At 49.8% G+C, this 22,829-nt stretch overlaps 2 protein-coding genes across 2 annotated transcripts; both read right to left on the bottom strand.

The window, feature by feature from the left end:
- Window positions 1–849: 849 nt before the first annotated feature.
- On the bottom strand, window positions 850–19,571 carry Pfas (phosphoribosylformylglycinamidine synthase). Its single transcript, XM_050162617.1, has 28 exons — window positions 19,478–19,571; window positions 16,969–17,145; window positions 16,046–16,181; window positions 15,092–15,197; window positions 14,296–14,485; window positions 14,072–14,177; window positions 13,614–13,754; window positions 13,370–13,494; window positions 12,752–12,880; window positions 9,927–10,058; window positions 9,627–9,755; window positions 7,505–7,578; window positions 7,261–7,417; window positions 6,974–7,035; window positions 6,696–6,857; window positions 6,216–6,338; window positions 5,957–6,088; window positions 5,497–5,727; window positions 5,166–5,346; window positions 4,999–5,082; window positions 4,645–4,800; window positions 4,343–4,462; window positions 3,584–3,729; window positions 3,095–3,302; window positions 2,892–2,983; window positions 2,691–2,805; window positions 1,542–1,865; window positions 850–1,451 (listed from the first exon to the last, which is right to left on the bottom strand). The coding sequence occupies exons 2-28, from the start codon at window positions 17,108–17,110 to the stop codon at window positions 1,141–1,143; spliced, it is 4,014 nt and encodes a 1,337-aa protein (XP_050018574.1). The 5' UTR covers window positions 17,111–17,145; window positions 19,478–19,571; the 3' UTR covers window positions 850–1,140.
- A 2,498-nt stretch (window positions 19,572–22,069) lies between these two features.
- Window positions 22,070–22,579, bottom strand: LOC126514006 (40S ribosomal protein S27-like). Its single transcript, XM_050162658.1, has one exon. It carries the CDS (start codon window positions 22,482–22,484, stop codon window positions 22,230–22,232), a length of 255 nt encoding a protein of 84 aa, XP_050018615.1. The 5' UTR covers window positions 22,485–22,579; the 3' UTR covers window positions 22,070–22,229.
- Between the last annotated feature and the right edge of the window lie 250 nt (window positions 22,580–22,829).

Below are 22,829 nucleotides of genomic sequence, written 5' to 3'. Positions count from 1 at the left end.
ATTTTTATGAGAATTCAGATTCATCAATTACCCAGCACTGCCTTAGCTTTGCGGTACAAGCTAAGCCGCTATTATATAAATCCTAATGACTACAAACTCCACTGGGGCAGTACCAATGCTTGGCACCATCCCTGATCAAGTAACAAGAAGAATGAATGACAGCTGGTAGTACTCCAGTAGGAAGGGAGGTGGGGTCTAAATTAGAATAACAACCAGGAACGTGATCGGAGGCAGCACAGGTCAACTGTAAGCGTGGCCAGAAGCAGCATTTCCTCACAGCTAGCAGAGCATGTCTGAAAAGGAATCCAGAATCTGCTCTTGAGGTTGGGGAGGGGCTGGTACATTAAACCATGACCCCAAACCAGGGCCAAGCACAGTGCCACTCACCCTAGAGGCTGAAGCTAGGGAATCCTTGAGTTTAGGGCCAGCCTGGGCTACAGCCTGAGAACCTGTCTCAACTAGGCGGTGGTGGCGCAGTCTTTAATCCCAGCACTCAGGAGACAGGCAGGTTTATCTCTTGAGGTCAAGGCCAGCCTGGTCTACAAGAGCTAGTTCCAGGACAGGCACCAAAACAACACAGAGAAACCCTGTCTTGAAAAAGAAGGAAAAAAAGTTTGTCTCAAAATGCCAAAGAAAGAAAAGTGGACAGAAAACCCTGTTCAGAGCTCCAAACGAGAGAATGAGGGACAAGGTGATGATCGCAGGAAGGAGAGCCTGCAGAACTCTGCCTACCCCATACCGTCAGCTGTCCCTAGAGCCAGATGCTGCTTGCTGGAGACTCAGGCGAAACTCAAGAACTGAGAGCAGCTCCGGCAAGGGCAAAGCTAAAATGAGCAATGCAGCCGGTGGTGGTGGCACATGTCTTTAATTCCAGCGCTCAGGAGGCAGAGGCGGATCTCTGAGAATTTGAGGCTCTGTGAGACCAATTCCAGGACAGAGAAACCCTGTCTTGGAAAAAAACAAACAAAACAAACAAAAAATAAATAAAATGAGGAATGTAGCTGAGATGCCCCTAGCACTTTGGTTCTTGTCCATACAAGATGCTTCTGGGAATCATGTGGGTACTCCTGAAGGCAGTGGGAAAAAGGGGGCAGCAGACTCAAAGGATGAGCTGTGGGCCAGGGTGGTCACGCAGCCTCCTTAGCTCCTGTCCTCCTGTGTCCAGTTCCAAGCATTCACGAAGAGTTGCTGCCAAGGGGAGGTCGCAAGAGCATCAAAGGGAGAGGGTCGCCAAGCCCACTGCCAAGGCCTCACAGCCCGCTCAGGGTGTGGCATGAGCGCCAGATGGCGACCATCTTGGGAGCAGATGCCAGCTATGCCCCCTGGAGATCCATTGGGGTTCAAGGGGTACTGTTCCGTGGGGTTCCCATCATCATCTGCCCAGTGTAGCGTCACCAAGCCCCTGGCCTCGATCTTGGCTCGCAGTTCAGGAGAAGAAAATTCCATGTAACCTGGAAGCAAAACAGAAAGGAAAGTGAATGCTAAGCATCTTCAGGCCCAGCCCCAGCTCCCAGAGCCTCCCCTGCCTTCCCCAGCCTGACCTTCCCCGTGAGCACTCCACACGGGCAGCACAGAGCCTTCCATCCCGCGAAGCATCAGGGCTGGCCCAGGCTCCACACGCACGGTGGCCCACCGGGACTCAAACCGCCCAGAGAGATTGTGGCGGAGCAGGAGGCCTGGCTTTGTTGGTTGCGAATCATGGCCTGACTCATCTTGCTCTTCATTGGGGTCACCTCCTACCCAGCCCAAAAGAGCCAGCAACTGACAGCCATTACACACTCCCAGGCTGAAGGTGTCTGGCCGCCTGCGGAAGCGTCCCAGCTCTTCCCTGGCTCGTGGATTAAAGGTCACTGCAGCTGCCCACCCTAGGAAAAACAAGTCAAAGCGAGATGTAAACAGTTTGAGAAAAGCAGAAGCAGGGAATGAGGGCAACAAGAAGACTGCTAACAGTCAGGTCCTCTCTCTCTACAGACCCTGGGGCAGCCTTACCTGCTTCAATCAAATAGTCTGACCAGGGATCTGTGATTTTCTTTATGCTAAACCAAAATATTTTTTTTAATTTTATGTAATTGTCTAAGACTCAATAGTAAGATTTCAGTTGGGTGAGCCAGGTGGTGGTGGCGCACACCTTTAATCCCAGCACTGAGGAGGCAGAGGCAGGGTGTGAGTTCGAGGCTAGCCTGGTCTATAGAGTGAGTTCCAGGACAGGCTCCAAAGCTACAGAGAAATCCTGTCTCAAGAAAAAAAATTTTAGTTGGACATGGGTGGCTCACACCTGGAGCTCCCAGTACTTGAAAAGTTAACGTAGGTCCTAGGACTATTCTGTGAGTTTGAGCGGCCTAGGCTTTCATGAAACTATTAAAAAAAAAAAAAAAAGATTTCACACACAAAAACCTTTTGGCCTCTTTTGCTATTGTGGTGAGCCATCTTCCCACAGGACAGGACAATCTGATCAAGTAGAAGAGCAGCTGACTGTTCAAATGAGACATATGCCCTCCAGCCTTGTACAGCCCGGGAAGCCAGCGGCCTCGTGTCAGGGATCCGTAGTCCTTTTGCTGACCTCTGGTCCTGAATCAGAGCACACTGCCTGGCTTTTGTGGTGGTGACAAGCCAGCCCTGGCCATGCAGAAGGAGCCAAAGCCCTTTTCAAGGAGTGTGGAAATGGAGCATGCAGGGGTCTCCACACTGACCTTTGGCAGAGCCCAGCACATCTGCGTAGCTGAAGCCACCCACAAAGGCCACACCGCAGAAGGTGTCGAGCCCGATGGCCCCCGAGCAGAGATCCTGCATGGTGACATCCCACACCTAAAAGGACAGGGAGGAGAACCGTCAGAGGGCATATAACCAAGACCAGAATCAAGATCTCCAGCTCGGCTAGCCACCTTGCTTACCTCAAACCCGGCCAAGTGAAAGGCGTCAGCCATCTCTCGGTCTCCATTACTGCCTTCCTCTCGCAAAATGGCGACTCGGGGGACGGGACCACCTGGAAGACGTGTCTCTGAGCAGATGGTTACCCACCCGCTTCAAACCCCAGATACCTTCCCCAGAGCAGGTCCAGGTACCCAAGCCTCCATGCCCATGCCCACTCCCTTACCAGGTTTACAGGGCACAGAGGCAATGGGAAAGGTGGGCGGCAGGCAGTAGCGGGGCCCTGTCCGCTCCTTTAGGCCCTGTTTCTCTTCTTCCACACAGCGTGGCTCTGCCTGCAGCAGCTCCAGCTGGAAACTGGTTTCTTCCCAGAGGGCTCTCAACTGCCCGACGGGCTCCTCTACAACCACAGTGCCATTCACGGACACTCGGACCTGGAGAGGGGACACTGATTAAAGACCAGGGGAAAGCATGGCCCCGTGAGAGTTTCAGAGCGGCAGCTTCTTCTTTTGGTTTTTCAAGAGAGGGTTTCTCTGTATAACAGCTCTGGCTGTTCTGGAACTCACTTTGTAGACCAGGCTGGCCTCGAACTCACTGAGATACACCTGCCTCACCCCCCAAGTGCTGGGATTAAAGGCATGTGCCACCACTGCCCGGTTGGAGTGGTATTTTCTTACAGGCTTACATTAACACTACCCTCTCCTTGGCTTCTCACCATGGCCTGGGGTCCAGCCTCGCCTGTGTGGCCCAGTTCCAGACACTGTAGGCCAGCACCCTGGTACCGCAGCAATACTCCGGCTACATCTGCTTCCTGTACCTCCAACACCAGGCCTGGCTCCTCCGCAAACAGCACAGGCAGCGCTGGAAGGGAAACAGGGGTGAGCCAGGATGATGAGGATGCTGCCGGGACCCAGCGGGTGGGGTCTGGATGAGGGGTACATGGAAGTTACACCAGGGGCTAAGAGAGGTCTTAGAAGGACCCAGTTCAGAACATGAAGAAAGCATGGAAGAGACAGCTAAGACTCAGGAGAAAGGGTCAGGGAACAGTAGTGACATAGACACAGCGTTAGAAAGACAAAAAGATGCAGAGGGCCTGGGGCTTACGGACAGAAGATAACGGGAGAGAGGGAGAGGGTCTGACAGATACAAAGGCCCAGGACTGCAGGACGAAAGCTGTGGACTCACTCGGAGGTCAGTCACCAGAGCAAACACCAGGTTGGTGAGTGCTTCAGACACAGCCAGCCTGGCGGCAACCTTGGAATCCAGCAGGCTCTTGACTGGCTGCTCTCCCAGGGCTTTGGCGGCCCCTGTGAGCTCCTGGTGGCTCAGTGCTACAACAGCCATTTCAGCCAGAGGAGTCTGCAGGGGCCCTACACACTGCTGTTGGACCACAGGCCACCCACATTCTTTACACTAGAAGGTCTACAGATAAAGAAGGCAGCCCAAGCCTTAGGCTAGACCCCAAGCTCCTCACCGTCGATCCCGGGGGCAGACACATCCACCTCTATCCCACAATTCCCAGCAAAGGCCATCTCTAGCAGGCAGGTGACAAGCCCTCCGTCGCTGACATCATGGCCTGAGCAAAGACGGCGGTCTGGAGGAAGAAGAAAATTTCAGCCACCTCAGGCCAAGCATCACGGCTCCACAGCATCTGGAGAGCCAATGAGTGGGACGGCAGGCACTTGTAGGAGAGAAGAGCCTAAACCCCAGGCACCCCACTTGTTCAGGAGGAGAGCGTCTGCCACGGGTCTGCTACCACAGACTAGGCCCACTCACCTTTCAGCAGGCCCTGGGTGATACGGAAGGCACGCACGAGGTTCTCGGGAAGGTCTAAGTCAGGAGGGTGCTCCCCAAGCTGGGAGAAACACTGGGCCAGAGCTGTGCCTCCCAGCCGGTGCTGTCCAGGGCTCAGAGGCACATAGAGCAGGTGACCTAAGGAAATGAGGGGAAATCAGCCCAAGACCTTGCCTCAGTATTCCTAGCACACAGAGACATCACCAACTGCCAGTCCTAGAAAGCCAACATAGCTCAGGGCTGGGATGAGGGGGACCAGGACACATGAAGCAGACCCTAAACCAAGGACCAAGCTTAGAATATATATACACAAGATTAAGGATGACGAAGCCATACCTTTCCCTCCAGGATGCTTGAGGTCTGGGGTCACAGTGGCTGTGATGTCTGGACAGACAGCGTAGGCTGAAATGACCAGCGACCCTACCCACCGAGGAGGAAGAACGAAGTGAGGTACCAGCCCAGCCCACATGCCTTCTTCCCTCTCCCAAGGGCTTCGTCCTTACCAGGAGCCCGCACGGTCTCAGTGCCAACCCTGGCAGCCATGCTGAGGGAATCCTTGCCACCATCCACTGCCACACCCAGTGCCGCCATCAGTGTCACCATGGCCTCACAGGCATCAGCCAGAGCTGCACCCTCACCAGGGAGCTTGGCTGCCCACATCCAGTTCCCACTGCACTTCACATCCTGGGAACATTGGGAAACAGACACGGCGGCGTTAGAGAGACAGAGAGATGCAGAGGGCCTGGGGCTTACGGACAGAAGATAACGGGAGAGAGGGAGAGGGACTGACAGATACAAAGGTCCAGGACTGCAGGACGAAAGCTGTGGACTCACTCGGAGGTCAGTCACCAGAGCAAACACCAGGTTGGTGAGGGCTTCAGACACAGCCAGCCTGGCTGCAACCTTGGAATCCAGCAGGCTCTTGACTGGCTGCTCTCCCAGGGCTGTGGCGGCCCCTGTGAGCTCCTGGTGGCTCAGTGCTACAACAGCCACATCAGCCAGAGGAGTCTGCAGGGGCCCGACACACTGCTGTTGGGCCACAAGGCCACTCACAGAGCGATCAACCTATGGAACCGGATGTAATTAGAAAGAAGGTAAGGGTCAACGTGGGCTGGCTATGCCCTGAAGTGCAAGCAAGAACATACAGAAGGTGGGGAGCAGGAACAATAGGCTACTGAGGATGTCACACTCCCCAACCCCTTCATTCCCAAATCCTATGACATCCCAGTGCAGGGGAGGGCCAGGATGCAGGACAGGGAACAACGCAGAAGGCCAAGTGTGGTGCCAGGAAGACCTTGTTGGTGAGGTAGCGCTTGCTGGCCACAGCAGGCAGTCTTAGGACGCGTTCCAGAGCCTGGCGCACACTAAGATCCGGGGGCAGGACCAGAGGCTGCAGCACAGGGGGCTCCCTCTGGAGGAAGAACTCCTGCAATGAAAGAGTGGCCGAATAGAAGCACCTGAGAAGGCTGGGCACAGGTGACACACAGGGAAGGGAAAACCAGTATGACAGGAAGGCCGGAGGGAAACACATTTCACCACCCTGGCCCACATACCTTCTGAGGCATCTTTCCCAGAACCCAGTCAAGCTCCAGGTCCACAGGGGTTGGAGGTGTTAGCGACGCATCTCCCTGGCCATCTTTTCCCACAGGACACTCACGATCATCCACTAGCGTGATCTGTGGACCCCGGGGACAGCCCCCATAGAAAATGAGAGCTTCAACACCAGCAGGGAATGTGCTTAGACAGCAGGGAAAAGCATCCCATCCTGTCTTGGCATCCCTGAGTTCCTCATCTCTCCCAACCCAGGCTGCTCGAGCTCACCTACAGAGCCTGCTCCTAACCACTGGGATCAATTCTCACTCTCTCCTCTCTCTCTCTCTCTCTCTGAGACAGGGCTTCTCTCTAGCTTTGGAGCCTATCCTACAACTCACACTGTAGATCAGGCTGGCCTAGAACACACAGAGATTCACCCGTCTCTGCCTTCTGATGCTGGGATAAAAGGCATGTGCCACCACTGCCCGGCTTCAACTCACTCTCTTGTCTCCAGTGATTGTGCCCACAAAACAAACTGGGCAGCGTTCCCGGGCACTGACACGATTCAGGAAGTCCCGGTCAGAGGGCCTCAGCAAAAGCGCATTTGACTCCTGGTACTCGGCCCCCCAGATTTCCAGTGCATTCAACGTTGGATCACCCAGCTGCACAGACAAGGCAGGGAAGAACAAGACGGGTCAGTGGGCACTGCCTTGCCTCACAGTATTGCTAGGAATGGGGCAGAGAGGACAGCCAGGCTTCAGGGATGAGGCCTCTGCACCTGGAAGCGGCTGGTATAAATGATGGCTCCTGCTGGGTCACTCAGCTCCTTGAGAACATTGCCTGGTGAGACAATAGCAACCTGGTCATGGTCAGCCCCAGGAGAGCTGCTGCCATACACTGCCTATCTACCCTCCCAGGGCAGCAGCAGGTTCTGCCCCTCCACCCGAGCCTGTCCAGCATGAAGAGGACACGGAGAAGGTGCTGCCGGGCTTGGTGCTTCTCCCCAAACCAAATCTGACCTCAGACCAAGTAGACCCAGCCTCGTGTTCTGACCCCGTCCCTCACCATTGCCACCAGCACCCTGGTCATGGAGGCTGCAGATGGGGTTTCCTCCTGGGGCCTCCATACAAGCCCGGATTACACGATTCATCTTCTGCTCCATTTCTGGATCTCCCCGTTGCACAGCGCCGAAGTCCAGGTCGCTGGTGTTGTCTCCCTGAACCTGAGGAAGCACAGGACATAGCTCAGCTCAGAATGGCTTGGAAGCTCCAGGGACATCAAGGTGGCCTCTTTAACTAGTCTCACTTACCTGCACAGATGAAGCAGCTCCACCCCCAACTCCAATCCTGTAGACGGGACCCCCAACCTTCACAACCTCCATGCCTGCAAAGAAGGAAGTTTAAACCAGAAGCCAGAGAGGCTACATAAGAGACTATCACAGCGAGGCAATAGGAGTACAGAAGAATCTGACGCGAGAGGAACAGGACCACACAATCCACTAGGTAGAAGGGAGAGCAACCATACAACCCATGGAGGACAATGTGACGATAATAAACACTGCAAAGACGCAGAGTTAGAGATGGCTCAGTGCTTAAGAGCACCAGCTACTCCTGCAGAAGACCTGGATTCAGCTCTCAGCACATACAGCTTCTAATTCGGCTCCAGAGGATCTGATACCCTCTTCTGGCCTTGGTGGGCACTGCACCCTGTACCCTTTATGCCAGACGCATAAAGTAAAAATAGTTAAATTACCAACACACCTATTCTCTAATAGCAAGATTATATGCCAAGGAATTTAGTCTATAGTTTTATTAACAGGCACAAAATCATCTACATGGAAGAGTAAACACCAAAGTTTGTTTTAGCAAGTACAGGAAACAATATGAGGCCTTTACACACAGGCTAAAAGGCGATACCTTTAGGATGGCAATATTCCCCACCACTTATCTTAGATTCCACACAGTGCCTATCAAAGCTAAAGTCTTTTCTGACTTTCTTGCAAACTAATAACTTAATTCTAAAATTCATAAAACAGTATTAAGCTGTCGGCAGTGTGGTGCACACCTTTAATCCCAGCACTAGGAAGGCAGAGGCAGGCGGATCTCTGTGAGTTTGAGGCCAGCCTGGTCTACAAGAGCTAGTTCCAGGACAGCTAGGACTGTTACACAGAGAACCCTGTCCGAAAAAAAAAAAATTAAGCCTAAACCAGTCAAAAACAATCTTTTTATTATTTTTTTAATTTCTTTTTTTGTTTTTTGTTTTGCTTGTTTTTGTTTTTCGTGACAAGGTTTCTCTGTAGCTTTGGTGCCGATCCTGGAACTAGCTCTTGTAGACCAGGCTGGCCTCGAATTCACAGAGATCCGCCTATCTCTGCCTCCTGAGTGCTGGGCTTAAAGGTGTGTGCCACCACTGCCCAGTGCAATACATACACACTCTTAACTGCAGAGCCATCGCTCCAGCCTACCCAACAATCTCAAATTAGAACAAAATTGAAAGCCTTCTTTTTGCATTTACTTATGGTACTGGGGCCAAACCCAGAGCTTTGTGTTTCATTAGCCAAGTACTCCACAACTGAGTCACATTCTCAGCTCTGTTTCTAGAACTTCCCACAATGCTTCAGTCATAAAAACAGTGCAGAACTAGCATTAAGGGAAGATATAAATCAATTAAACAGAACTGTCCATCCAGAAATGAATCACAAGTCTACAGTCAACTGACTTTGTGTGTGGAGCTGGACACTTGAACCCATGGCCGCACACATGCCAGGAAGGTCATCTACTACTGAGACACATGCCCACCATTGCCAAATGACCTTCCTTTTTGATTGCGGGGATTAAAGGTTTGCACTACCACCACCTGGCCACTTTCTTTTTTCTTAATTAGTGTGTGAGTGTGCATCTTTGTCACATACATAAGCATGCAGACACCAGAGTACTACATCTATGTGGAGGTCAGAGGACAACTTCCAGTTGTCAGCTTCCTCCCTTGACGAGTTTCAGAGACCAGGCTTGCTTGGCAAATGTCTTTACCCACTGAGCAGCCAACTGGTCTGGGACTTGGACTTTAATCACAGACTTTAAACACAGTGCCCAGCACACAATTGGTGGGCACTCAATAAATGTTTGCTCTATTCCAGCAGATAAAAGTACTGAGCATAAAGCGATACTAAACATAAACACTGGCTTCAAAGCCTTAACACCGGGGTGGGGTGAGGACCCCTGCAATTCACAAGTACACTTGGAAGAGATAAAAGATCACAGAGACTGAGAGTGCCCACCTAATAGAAACTGTCCTGCCTTGACAACCTGTTAGAAGAGATAGGAGCCAGGAGAGCAGAAACCAACCCCTGTATGTCTTCAGAGCTCCCTCCCGATGGCTGCCCTATGCTGAGAGGAAGCTGGTTAGATGCAGAGAAGGGTGGTGGCTCTTACCTGGCTCTGGGGGTTCTTTCCCCACATGCTTGGCTTCCATAGACCCAATGCCCCCGCTAAACATGATGGGCTTGATCCACTCACGCCGCTGACCACCTGGCAGCTGGAGACCCAAAGAGCGGGCAAATCCTAGTGCGGAAGTGAAGAGGTTAGTCCACAGTGTCTGCAGCCCCACAGCCCCTCTGGAGTGTGGAAGTGAAGAGGTTAGTCCAGTGTCTACAGCACCACAGCCCACGGGTCACACTTCGCCCACAGCCCCTCTGGAGTGTGTTATTCTTTCTTATACACCCCGAGGCTCACCAGCCAGCACGGGTTCTCCAAACTTGTTGCCATAGTCAGATGCTCCATTGCTGGCTTCAATAGCAACTTCTAAAGGCCTGGCAAAGTTCCCAGGATACTGGAAGCTTGGATCCTCCCAGGGCAGATTATAACCTGAGATGGAAAGATAAGGTTCAGTAGACTCTAAAAAGGACGGGCACGAGCTCAAGAGGCAGCTCAGTAAGTCAGCAAATGCCTACCACACACAAGGCCCTGGGCTGGATCCCCAGCACCGAAAGAAAAAGAAAGCAGAAGATAGAGGACACATTTTCGGAGAATTCTCTATGCCACTGAAGCCACCCACGTGGTCAGAAGGTGAAGGTGTAAAGCAGACAGCTCAACACTGGTTTGCTTCCATCTCCAACACTAGCCTTTTCTTGACTCATAATACTTTGTTACTTTCTCGTTTTTTGAGTCTCACTATGCACCCTTGTTGGCCTGGAACTCAGAGATGCCCCTGCCCCTACCTCTTGCATGCTGGGATTAAACCCTTGTGCAACCATGTAAACCATGTAAAGCATATTTTTGGTGGTGTGTGGGGGGGGGGGGTGAATTAAGGTAAAGTTTCTTTGTGTAGCACTGACTGTCCTGGACCTCACTCCACAGACCAGGCTGGCCTCAAACTCAGAGATTATCCTACCTCTGCTTCCTGAGCGCTAGGATTAAAGGTGTGCGTGCACCAATACCACGATTTTAATCCTTCTTAACCCTTTAGCAATGCTAGTGATCCTTGCACAAGCTAAGGAAGAACTCTACCCCTCGTCCGTTGCCCAGCCCTAGGATCAGACCACTTAAGCTCCTCCCACCCCTCTAAGGTTTTGTGTGTCTGTGTGGGTGTAAATGTTAGTACAGGTGACTATGGATGTCAGAAGAGGATGCTGAATCCCATGGAGCTAGAATTACAAGTGACTTTGAATCAAGATGTAGGTTCAGGGACTTAACTGAGATCCCCTCCAAGACAAGTACCAATGGCTAGGTAACACATTCCCTTAATTCCAGCACTCGAGGCAGAAGCAGGTTGATCTTGGTAAGTTCCAGGCTACATAGTATATCAAAAATAAAAATAAGAGTAGTGTCTCCAGCCCCCTTTTAAAAATTGTATGTTTGTATTGGGCAGTGGTGGCACATGCCTTTAATCCCAGCACTCAGGAACTTACTCAGTAAACCAGGCTGGCTTCAAACCAGAGATTCACCTCTGCCCCTCCCAACTGCTGGGATTAAAGGTGTGCGTCACCACTGCCCAGCACCGCTTCTTTTTTAAACAAGATTTTTTTTTTTTTTTTGGTTTTTTTGAGGATAAGATTTCTCAGTAACTATGGAGCCAGTCCTGGAACTCGCTCTGTAGACCAGGCTGGTCTCGAACTCACAGAGATCTGCCTGCCTCTGACTCCTGAGTGCTGGGATTAAATGCGTGTGCCACCACCACCCAGCTTAAACAAGATTTTTAATCATTTTATAAAATGATGTGAGCTGGGCGATGGTGGCGCACGCCTTTATTTTGTTTTTTTGGTTTTTTGGTTTTTTTNATTTTTTTTATTTATTTTTTTTTTTTGGTTTTTTGAGACAGGATTTCTCTGTGGCTTTGGAGCCTGTCCTGGAACTAGCTCTGTAGACCAGGCTGGTCTCGAACTCACAGAGATCTGCCTGCCTCTGCCTCCTGAGTGCTGAGGCCAGCCGGGTGGCTGCACGCCTTTAATCCCAGCACTCGGGAGGCAGAGGCAGGCGGATCTCTGTGAGTTTGAGACCAGCCTGGTCTACAGAGCTAGTTCCAGGACAGGCTCCAAAGCCACAGAGAAATCCTGTCTCCTAAAACCAAAAATAAAAAATAAAAAAAAAAAAAAATGATGTGTATATGTATGAGTACCCACAGAGGCCAGATGTATTGCATCCCCACTTTGAGCTAGAGTTACTCAGGCTGTGAACCAACCAACCAACATGGGTGCTGGGAAGCAAACTCAAGTCCCTGCAACAATAGCACACTTAATTACTGAGCCATCTCTCCAGCCCTTGTTGCATAAGTTTCTTCAGATATTGAAACATTCTGTCCTGTAGCGTAGCTCTTTAAGTAAGAAGGTGATAAAACTGAAAATATCTTCAGAAGTCCTTGAAACTGACCAGCCACCAGACCCGACCCTCCTCAGCGTGAGCCTAACTCAGACTGAGCTAAGCTGCAAAGATGCTGAAGCCAGACCAGCTGCCTGGGAGAATCAGAAACCAGAAGAGCCACCTGGAAAGGACATGCTCCAACTTTTTGAGCTGCCTGCAGGCCGTGCAGAGTGCTCCAGGTTCCCAGTTTTGACATTTGTCACCCATGCTGGGGTGGTCTTGGTAATGCGGCTGTCTTTGAGTCATTTCTACTCCTGTAAGTAACCCCTGACGCATACTCTTACAAGTAGCTCCAATAAAACTCATTGGTTCACCAAGCTGGACTACGGTGGAATCAGTACTTTGGTCTGTTGTGGGGTGAGTAGACATATATATTGTGTCTTCCCAGGATAAGTGGTCACACAACAGCCCCTCAAGTCTCTTAAGGTTCTCTGGATTTAGTGGGCCAGTACTGGTCATAAGATAACCTGGTCTCATGTTTTCTAACTATGTGAATGCTGGCTTAAGAAAACCGTAGGTCTCTCCAAAACCAGTCTGGCCATCTCCAAATCCCCCAAATGATATTACTCATGTTCATGACCAGCAAAAATCAACCACTGTGACGCTCTCCCTCACACCCAGATGACCTTCAGACCCGAGAGATCTAAGTGCTGGTCCTGCCGGGACAAAGGGAAGGTGGTTAGAGAAGAAAAAGAAGAAACCTGGGATGTGAAGGTTTCCAAAGCAATAGCCAGCAGTGCCAGCTACCACGTGGGCCCCACGACCTGTGCACTGGACATCTCGGATGCGGCCACCTGTGCCTGTAGTTGCACCGCTGAAGGGGGCCACTCCTGCAAAGAGAAAGCAAGGGAAATATGGGTGACACAGGGATAAAGCCCACCCCTAGGTGGGTGGTGGCGGCACACACCTTTAATTCCAGCACTCTGGAAAAAGAAGCAGGTGGATCTCTGTGTGTTTGAGCTAGCCTGGTCTACATAGAGTTCCAGGATAGCCAAGGTTACACAGGGAAACCCAGTCTTGAAAAATCAATCAATCAAACAACAATAAAACACCCCTAAACCATATGTGGGGGAACACACCTTTAATCCCGGTACCCTGGAGGCAGAGGCAGACAGGTTTTGAGTTTGAGGGGCCAGCCTGGTCTATAAAGCAAGTTATAGCTAGGGACACACACACACACACACACACACACACACACACACACACACACCCCTAATGGCCTCCATGGACGTAAGAACAACAACTGAGGCTCAGACTCAGGGTCCTTTGTGCCCTCCTACTCTCTTAAATTTACCCATCTACACTGGGACCCAGCTCACCTGTGGGGAAGTTATGGGTCTCCGCTGTGAAGACAACATGTCTAAGCCCCTGCTGTTGCAGGAAGCAGCTTGGTTGCGTAGGGTCCTCAGGCTGTAAGAATCGGACTTCCTTCCCCTGGATTGCACTATGGACACAGCCATTCTATACCTTGCGTTCTTCCCCAAGAGCCACGCCAAACCAACCAGTGTCCAAGATGTCCCTTCCCTCCAACCCAAGACCCCTTCAGCCCAGGGCATAGCCGACCTGCTGTTGTCACAGAACTTGAGGACATTGTTAGGGTTTGAGCGTGCCTGGGTGCTCATGATGGACTCAAACAGAGAATGTGCTAGCTTCTTCCCATCCACATGGAGCTGGCCTTTGAAGAACCAGTGTCGGCTGTGCTCACTGCAGGAGTGACAGGAGGGGAAGATACAAAAGCGAGGGTCACTCCTCAGTGCTGCGTCTTCTCAACAGCAGTCACGGCCAACTCATACTTAGGAGATGCCAAAGTTCATCCCAGAAAATCACTATGTGCTCTGCCACCGTGGCTTGTTGAGAATCCAAGTAAGATTAAAAAAACAAGATTTAAAAGTAGACACCTAGAAGGGTAAGGAGGCCAGACCCTCAAGAGATGCAGGCAGAGCACAGAAGATGTATTCTTGTGGTATTCCTTTCTAACCTCCAAGGGCTAAGACAGCAGACAGTGGCATCCCCCTCCTCACCTGTTGGACTGAGCCAAGTCAAAGGCCTCCACGGTACTGGGGTTCCGCTGCAGTTCTTGGAAGCGCTTAGTGTAAAAATCCAGGTCCCAGGAGTCAAGGGCCAACCCTAGGAGACAAACCCTAGAAGAGCTGACAGCATGCCTCAAGCCGCCATATTCCACGTCTCAGTAGTCTGCTGAATTACGTCGGGTCCTTCCCTTTATCTCCCATGAGCACCTGCTCACCTAGATCCTGGTTGGCCTTCTCCAGGGCAAGCCGACCCTCAGCTAATATGTCAATGGAGCCGCTGAGTGGGGCTGGGATGCTCTGAGGAGAGAAGCTCTGGATGGGGTCAGGGTAGTGCTGCTCCGTCATCCGGTCATGCAAGGCAGCCAGAGAAATGGCCTGCATCTCGGCCGTAGGGTGGTGGGCGAACTAGTGGGAAGACACAGAAGAGGACAACAGACAGAGCTGAAGAACAGAGAGAAAGGACTCTGGACCTTCAAGCTATTCGCCCCACTACTACCAGACTGCACCATTTCCCCATTCCAGTGTAGGTAAAAGTCCTAACCCTAGCCGGGCAGTGGTGGTACATGCCTTTAATCCCAGCACTCGGGAGGCAGAGGCAGGCGGATCTCTGGGAGTTCGAGACCAGCCTGGTCTACAAGAGCTAGTTCCAGGACAGGTTCCAAAACCACAGAGAAACCCTGTCTCGAAAAACCAAAAAAAGTCCTAACCCTGAGCTATGCACGCTCAGGCCCACAGAGCATCTTTATTCAGATTAAAAGAAAAAAGCACAAAACAAAAAAGTCCACTCTGGGCATGAACCTGTGCCAGGAAGCATAGGTCAGGCTGGGAAGGCAAGCTGCCCCATTTATTGTTCAACCAGGTACCTTCAAGCAGCAAACAACCTCCCAAGCATACAGGGGAGGCCTAAGTCTGAGGGCTCCACCCTGCTTCTCCCCTGACTTCCCTAGAGCTTAGGGTCTAATCTCTGGCCCACTCATTCCTCGATTTTCCAGCACAATGCCCACACCTTACCAAAAGCCGGTAGCGCCGGGTGGTCTCTACCCGATCCACAGCTCTCAGCCCAGAAGCTTGGCACACAGAGACAATGTTGCTGGATGCCGGAGTAGAGAAATTCAGCCTGAGGGAAGAGCCAGGTGGTTACGGTCCAAGGGCCCTAACCAGCGTTTGGGAAGGTGGATCTGGCCCACAGCTGTCTACTCAACCACTATTACCTCTTTGTCACTGGCCTCCTGCCTCAGACTAGGTGCCAATAAAACCTGCTTTCAAAAGTTTATCATTCTGGTCTACAGAGTGAGTTCCAGGACAGCTAGGGCTGTCACACAGAGAAACCCTGTCTCGAAAAACAAAGCAACAACAACAAAACACATAAAAACAAAACAAAAAAAAAAGAAAAAGAAGAAGAAAAAAGTTAATCAGAGGCTGGAGAGATGATCAGTGGTTAAGAGACAGCCTGCTCTTCAAGAGTTTGGCTCCTTGCACCCATGTCAGGAGGCTGAGGACTGTCCAGCTCTAGGGGGATCCGATGGCTCTAGCCTCCATGGGCACCTCCACTCAAGGTGAACATACACACAAGGCCAGTATGAAAAACTTAGCAAAAGCATCTTTCAAAGAAAAAGTAAAAGAACCAAAATGGTCGAATGGTACAGGGCTTACTCAGCATGCATTAAGTCCTATGGTCAATCCCTAACAAATGGAGACGGAGAGAAACCACAGTTCAACTTCTCAGAGTGTTAGCTGTCGATTCTAAAATAGATTTGGGAGCTAATTCAATTTTTCAAGACATTTGTGCTCCCGGGGAAAATATTTGCATGGCTTCCTAGGCTGAGAGAAGGATGGGGCAAAGGGAAATCTCCAAAGATTACAGGGGAAAGGAGAGCTATGGAATAGGAGAGGTGGGCAGCGAGGGTGAAAGGGAGGTGTGCCCTGGAATGCGGGACCAACTGCCCGGGAAGAAACCAACTGTACCTGGGTCCCACCTCCAGCAATAAGTCATTAGAGCCAGGAACAAGCCAGGATTCCTGAGCAACGTCATCCAGCAACAATGGGCAGCCAAACAGCCACTTCAACTTCTTCATCTCCTCTGCCCCGGGAAGGGTCTCAGCTGCAGAAACAGGACAAGGGCACCTCAAGACATGGCCTCACTCACCAGACCACCTCCTTTAAGAAACCAACACCTAGAGCTGAACATGGTGGCCCACGCCTTTAGTCCAGCACTTGGGAGACAGAGACAGGCAGATCTCTGTGAGTTCTAGGCCAGCTTGGTCTACAGTTTAAGCTCCAGGACAACCAGGACTACACAGAGAGAGATCTGACTCAAATTAAGTAATTAAAAACAAACCAAACCAAACAACCCAGAATCCCAACACCCAGAGGCTGAGATGGACTTAGCAGTTAAAAGGACAGGCTGCTCTTCCAGAGGGCCTGAGTGGACCATCCACATCCAAGGGATCCACTCCCTCTTCCGGCCTCTGCAGCAGCAGGCACACGTGGTGCACAGATAGGCACGCACAAAAACACACAAATACATGCAACATACCAGCAGCCATGTCCGACAACAATGGAAGGAAGAGTCCTCTCACTTCCACGTGTTCAAGTACACATACACACACACAACACACACACAAATCAAACTGGAGACTGGAGAAATGACCCAGGGGTTAGCATCACAGTCTGCTCTATCAGAAGACCCAGGTCTAATTGCCAGCACTCATGTCTGTGATGAGCTGTGCCGACAAGGCCAACCTTCCAAAGGTTAGGCAGCAGAACCAGGAGAATAAGTCATCCTTAGCCACAGAAAGGGTTCAAGACCAGTCTGGGCTACATGATGCTCTGACTCAAACCACCCCCCAAACAACAAAACAAAATTTAAACCCAACTCTGGGCCCCACCTGCCCAGTGCACATTGTAGCACAGCTCAGTCTCCACACTCTGAAGCGTTGGCAGTTTCTCTTGTAGTTTCCGAAGAGCGTGTCCAGAGGCTGCCCCCTCGTGGCCAGAGGGACGGACGTAAAAGTGAAGGACGGGGGCCATCTCTACAGATGGCTTTCTGGCAATGAATTAGGTCCCTTAAACAAAACAAATAAATAACAGTAGTTGATTTCAAGTTTCATGGACAGCCAGACACTGGAGATAAAGAGGGGGACATTACAGGAGAATTCAGGAAACTAAGTAACCAGAAAAGGGAGGATTTTTAACTAATCCTGAAAAATGTTGGCTTTCCAGGCTAGGAAGGGATGGCTTGGCAGTACAGCATGTTCCTAGCCCTGGGCTCAATCTCCAGCACATGCACATGCCAACATACGCATAAGAGGACATTAGGAGTGTGGGGGAGAGGCATATGGACACATCTTTGAGCCCCAGCAAGGTCTTAAGAACATTACACCACCAGGCGGGTGGTGGCGCACGCCTCTAATCACAGAGCTTGGGAGGCAGAGGCAGGCAGATCTCTGTGAGTTCGAGGCCAGCCTGGTTTACAGCATGAGTTCCAGGACAGGCTCCAAAGCTACTCAGAGAAACCCTGCCTCGAAAAATAAATAAATATATACATAAATAAAATACCATCACCTCTATTTATGTGTCATAAATATAGCCAACTGAGGCTGAAGATTTAACACAATAAAATGTTTAACTAGCATTCATGAAGTCCTGGGCATTTTGATTCCCAGGACCATATAAACTGGGCAAAGTGACAGATACCTGTAATCCCAGCACACGGGATGTGGAAGCAGGAGGATCCTGAGCTCAAGCTTATCCTCAGACACACAGTGAGACTGAAGCCAGCCTAGGCTATAACAGACTTATCTTTCTTCTTCCCCCTTTTCTTTTTCCCAAGATGAATAGTTTATGTGGCTCATGGGAAGGGAGCTGGAAGCTAGGCGGTAACTGCCGTACCCCGGCACTCCCAGTCAGAAGATGTGCTGTTCCACTAATCTTCCCCATCATAGGAAACCCGACTACCACCTAAACAGTTGCTCAACTGGATGCACAAACACAGGATTCGGTGGTAAAGCACTTGGCCAGCACGTGCAAGGCCTGAGGTTCAATCCTCTGTACCACAAAAAGCAAAAATTAAGCCAGCTTTAATTATTCTTTTCCCTCAGCCTCTCTATACTCAATCTGTCAACAAATCTACTTCCAAACATATCTTAAATCTCTGGCCTTTTCATATTTGCTACCTCTCCAGTTCAAGTCATCATCATCACCCCTCTGGACTGATCAAAGTATTGGTCTCTTTGTTGCTGTTGTTTGTTTTACGAGACAAACTCGGGTTATTATATAGAGCCCAAGGCTGGCCTGGAACTCACAATCACATTGGCACTGCCTTCAAATGCTGGGACTACAGGTTTATATCACTTTACCCAGTTGCATGAATTTTTGAGCCCTCTGATTCCACTGCTACAAACCACATCCTACTTGCCACAAACTAGCATAAAGATCACGATGGATAAACACTTGACACTGCCGGGGAGGTGACTCTCCGAGTTCCCGGGTTTATATAGTTCCAAGCCACCCAGGGCTGTATAAAGACCCTTGTCATGCCAGGCAGTGGCGGCACACACATTTAATCCCATCCCAGCACTTGAGAGGCAGAGGCAGGTGGATCTCTGAATTCAAGGCCAGTCTTGTCCACAAAGCGAGTTCCAGGGCAGCCAGAATTGTTACACAGAGAAATCCTGTCTCGAAAAACCAGAGAGAGAGAGAACAAGAGATCCTGTCTCAAAAAAAAGCAAAACCAACCAAACAACTTGTTGAATGAATGAATCTTTTATCCCCACATCTCAGTTAACCCCTACCACCCAGTCTTCCTGGAATTCTTTTTTTAAGCAAACAATGACAAGAACGACCAAACGGGCCTCATTTAGCCCAGGCTGACCTCTAACTCACAGTGTAACTGATGACCTTGAATTTTTAATCCTACTATTCCCACAAACCTCTCTCGATGCCTACAATTTCAGGTGTTCTCCACAACACCCGGTTTATGAGGCTGTGGGCATCGAACCCGGAGTCCCGTGCTAGAAAAACATTTTACGAGCTGCATCCCCAGCCCTCTGGAGTTACTTTTCAAAGATTTTCGTCTATCAATCCCAGCGAAATATAAACTCCTGGAATAACGGGACAGGGTTTTATTTCGGGGCTATATTCGCAACGGCTCGTATCCTGACCGACACATTTATGACTGGAACCGTGAGGGGAGGCTCCTTCAATCATGCACCTCCACCGCGTGTCTGCAGGACACGCTCTCTAGCGGATGCACGGTCTACTTAAGGTCCGCGGGCCCAAGAGGACCCGGCCCGGCCTCATCGGAACACCGACAAAGCCTGGGTCGGGCTTGAGTGTATGACCAATGGAGCTGTGGATGGAGTGAATTTAGGGAAGGCACGCGCCAATGCTACTCACGTAATTCGGTCCACGCAGAGTTCCAAAAATCTTGGCGCGCTGCACGTCATCTACGAGCGCCACCGCACGTCACCTACAAGCGCCACCTCCGGAGACCTGACCCGCGGGAACGAACGACCACGCCCCTGTCGTGGGCGGTGCCGCCACGCCCTCCTTCTGGTTGGGTCTTGTCAGATTTTTTTTTTTAGATTTATTTATTTTTTTTTATAGGGTGATCTATCTGCATGTGCACCTTTATGCCAGAAGAGGGCATCAGATCCCACTAGAGATGGTTGTGGGAACTGAACTCAGGATCTTTGGAAGAGCAGCCAGTGCTCCTAACTACTGAACCAACCATCTCTCCAGCCCCGGGATTCTTTAATAATCTCAAATTCTTTTAATCCAGCACTGGGGAGGCAGAGACAGAAGGGTCTCTTTGAGTTCGAGACTATCCCAACCAAAGCTGCGAGAAAACACCTCGAAATAACATTTATGAAAGCATATTCGTTCAATTCCTCGTCTTCGACTCCCTTGTCCCCTTCAATTACGACAAAAACCTAGAATTTAAGAATCTGAGCGAGAAACTTTTTAAATGTCTAAGATTCTGTTTTCCTTCTCCCTTCTCTTCGTTTTCAGTATTTTTTGTTGTTGTTGTTGTTGTTAATGAATAAATTCAGGAAAACACAGCGAGAGGATTTTTTTTTCTCTTACATTTTCGCAGTACTGGGAATTGGTTCTCAACTTTCCTAAGACTATGACCCTTTAATAACAGCTCCTCATGTTGTGATGACCCCCCAACCACAAAATTATTTCATTGCTACTTCGTAGCTGCAATTTTGCTACTGTTATGAACTGTAATGTAAATATCTGTGTTTTCTGATGACCCCTGCAAAAGAGTCGGTGAACCCAAAGGGGTCGCGACCCACAGGTTGAGAAACACGGACCTAACGCTTTGCACATGGCAATCGAATGCTGTATTCTGGGTTCTATTTGCAGCTATGTGTGTTTTCCTATTAATGATAAAATAGCTAACAAAAGCCAGTTACAGAAGAAAGGGTTTATGTTGGTTTAACTCTGAAAGTGCAGCTTATCACGGACTGAGATCAAGTGAGAGAGTTGCTATGACAGCAACAGCACAAAGCACCTGGTCGCCTAGCAACCACAGGCAAGAAGCAGACAAAAGGATGCTGGTCCCGAGTCGGTCTCCCCTCCCCTTTCTATTTAGTCTAAGATCCTGGCTCATGAAACTGCCGCCTATGTTCATGCTGGGTCTTCCCACCTCTTCACATCTGTAAATGTGCCAGAAGACCAGGAGTTTGTCTCCAAACTGATTCTAAATCCTCTCAAGTTGATAATCAAGATCAACCATTACACCAATCTCTTTAAAAAAAAAAAAAGTGGGGGGCTGGAGAGGTGTCTCAGAGGTTAAGAGCACTGCCTGCTCTTCCAGAGGTCCTGAGTTCAATTCCCAGCAACCACATGGTGGCTCACAGCCATCTGTACTGAGATCTGGCGCCCTCCTCTGGCGTGCGGGCATACATCGAGGCAGAATGTTGTATACATAATAAATAAATAAATAAATCTTTAAAAAAAAAAAAGTGGGAGATGGGGGTGAATCCAGGGTCGATTTCCAGCATACACACAGTGGCTCACAACTGTCTGCAACTCCAGTTCCTGGGGTGTCTACATCCTCTTCTGGCTTCCCTGGGTGCCAGATGTACCTGTGGGCATGGTGCACAGATGTACATGCAGGCAAAACACTCAAATACTTAAATACATAAAATAATAAAATAAATAAATCTTTTATTTAAAAAAAATGCCAGCCTGGGCTACATGAGACCCTGTCTTTAAAAAAAAATGAAGAAAAAAAAGCTTGTTTGGAAAATGTATTGAGCAGCTCAGTAGGCGGGGCTCTTTGATGTTTAATATTCCTAGTATTTATGGTAAGTTTGCTACTGTATAGCTATTTCTTCCTGAATTCAAAGTCTAAACTGGAGGAAGGTTCATGAAACTAGCAGGAAGCTCATTAGATTCACAAGGCTTCTCTGTGGGGTTATGTAAGTGGTGAACAGTTGCTGGGGGAGAGGAGACTGCGCCGGGGACTTCAGGAATGCATTCAGTAACGACACATTGTCAGCCATGCCGGCTAGGCATGGGAATATGCAAAACTGCATCTGCAATTGCTCTAATACGCTCATCGGCTCACTAGCTGGAGCTGGCTGGATGTTTCTTTGGTCCGTTGTTGCCTTCTCTATCTGTGAAGACGAAAAATGAGTAGACTTAGATACTCCAGGGAAAGTCATGTAATGTTCAGTAGCCCAACAGGAATAAGGATGAGTCTGCCAAAAGCCTTGCCTCCCATTTGAAACAGCTTCTTAGTGGGAGCTTCCTAGATGACATCAGTTAAAGGAGTCCCTAAGGGGTTACTCTTCTTCCTCCTGGACCCCCCCTCCCCAGCGTGTATCACAATTAATTGCAGTCACCCTTCCAAAGCAATCTCGCATGCCCTGCGGGTCTCTCTGCCTTCTCCCTGTCATCCCTTTCTCTTTTGGCATTTGTGCTTGTCCTGACCAGAATTTCTTTTTTTTTTTTAATTTTATTTTTTTTTTGAACTTGTCTATAATTAAAACTTTATTGAAAAACTGACACCAAAATAGGAGATCACTGTTATATACTTTATAAAATCAAACACAGTTACATTGTCTTGGTAGAGTCACTAAACTTGATAAGGCTTTCTGTGAAAAAACGCAAACTCAGGAACTTATATAGATGTTTAGTGTTGCTTTCTTCTAAATGAACAACCTTCTGTGAGCCTGGCTTTTCCTCCTGTGGGCTGGCACAGCACTGTTGAACAACCTACACAAAGAACCACTGCCTGAGCATGGCTGAAAACTGTAGTAATCTTGTAGCAGCCTGGATATTTCACATCCATGAAGTAAGAATTTGGGCTCTGAACCAGCCGTTTCTTCTTATGTTTCTTCTTTTCGTCTTCCAAGGAAGGGTGTAAAAGGTCTCTAGCCAGAGGCATGGTGACGGCTCGGCCAGCACCGACGCTCCAGATCTCCGAGTAAGGTGCTTGTTGGCGAGTGCTCAGCTACAACTTCCCCTGACCAGAATTTCTGATCCAAGAGGCTTATAGGTGATTAGACTTTCACTTCTCCAGGAAGTGAGTCATCCCCTTCATCCTCCCACACCCTACCCTCATATCCAATCCCTGACCTACTTTCAATTTGGAAGGAAGTCTTCCTTTGAGGTCAGTTTTCCTGACCAACTGGACACTCTGGCCTGTAGGTGGCTCCAGAGTAAACCCCACATTGACAAGGCACAGGAGCTAGCCCAGTTTTGAGTGTTGACTTAAGCAAAGAAACAAGCT

The sequence above is a fragment of the Alexandromys fortis genome, unplaced genomic scaffold (genome assembly GCF_014885135.2).
Source record: "Alexandromys fortis isolate MF-2015 unplaced genomic scaffold, M_Fortis_MF-2015_v1.1 scaffold_84, whole genome shotgun sequence".
Lineage (NCBI taxonomy): Eukaryota > Metazoa > Chordata > Mammalia > Rodentia > Cricetidae > Alexandromys > Alexandromys fortis.
Note: the sequence above shows the minus strand (reverse complement) of the source record. Positions and strands in the feature narration are given on the sequence as shown.

Bases quoted from the DNA above. Each gene is read 5' to 3' on its own strand.
- Pfas (XM_050162617.1), bottom strand. From the start codon at position 17,110: ATGGCCCCCGTCCTTCACTTTTACGTCCGTCCCTCTGGCCACGAGGGG. The intron at 15,198-16,045 runs GTACAGTTGGTT...CTCTTCCCTCAG, and splicing joins TTGCTGGAGGTGGGACCCAG to GCTGAATTTCTCTACTCCGG. The intron at 6,089-6,215 runs GTATGTGGGCCA...CTTTCATTGCAG, and splicing joins TGGGAAAGATGCCTCAGAAG to GAGTTCTTCCTCCAGAGGGA.
- LOC126514006 (XM_050162658.1), bottom strand. From the start codon at position 22,484: ATGCCTCTGGCTAGAGACCTTTTACACCCTTCCTTGGAAGACGAAAAG.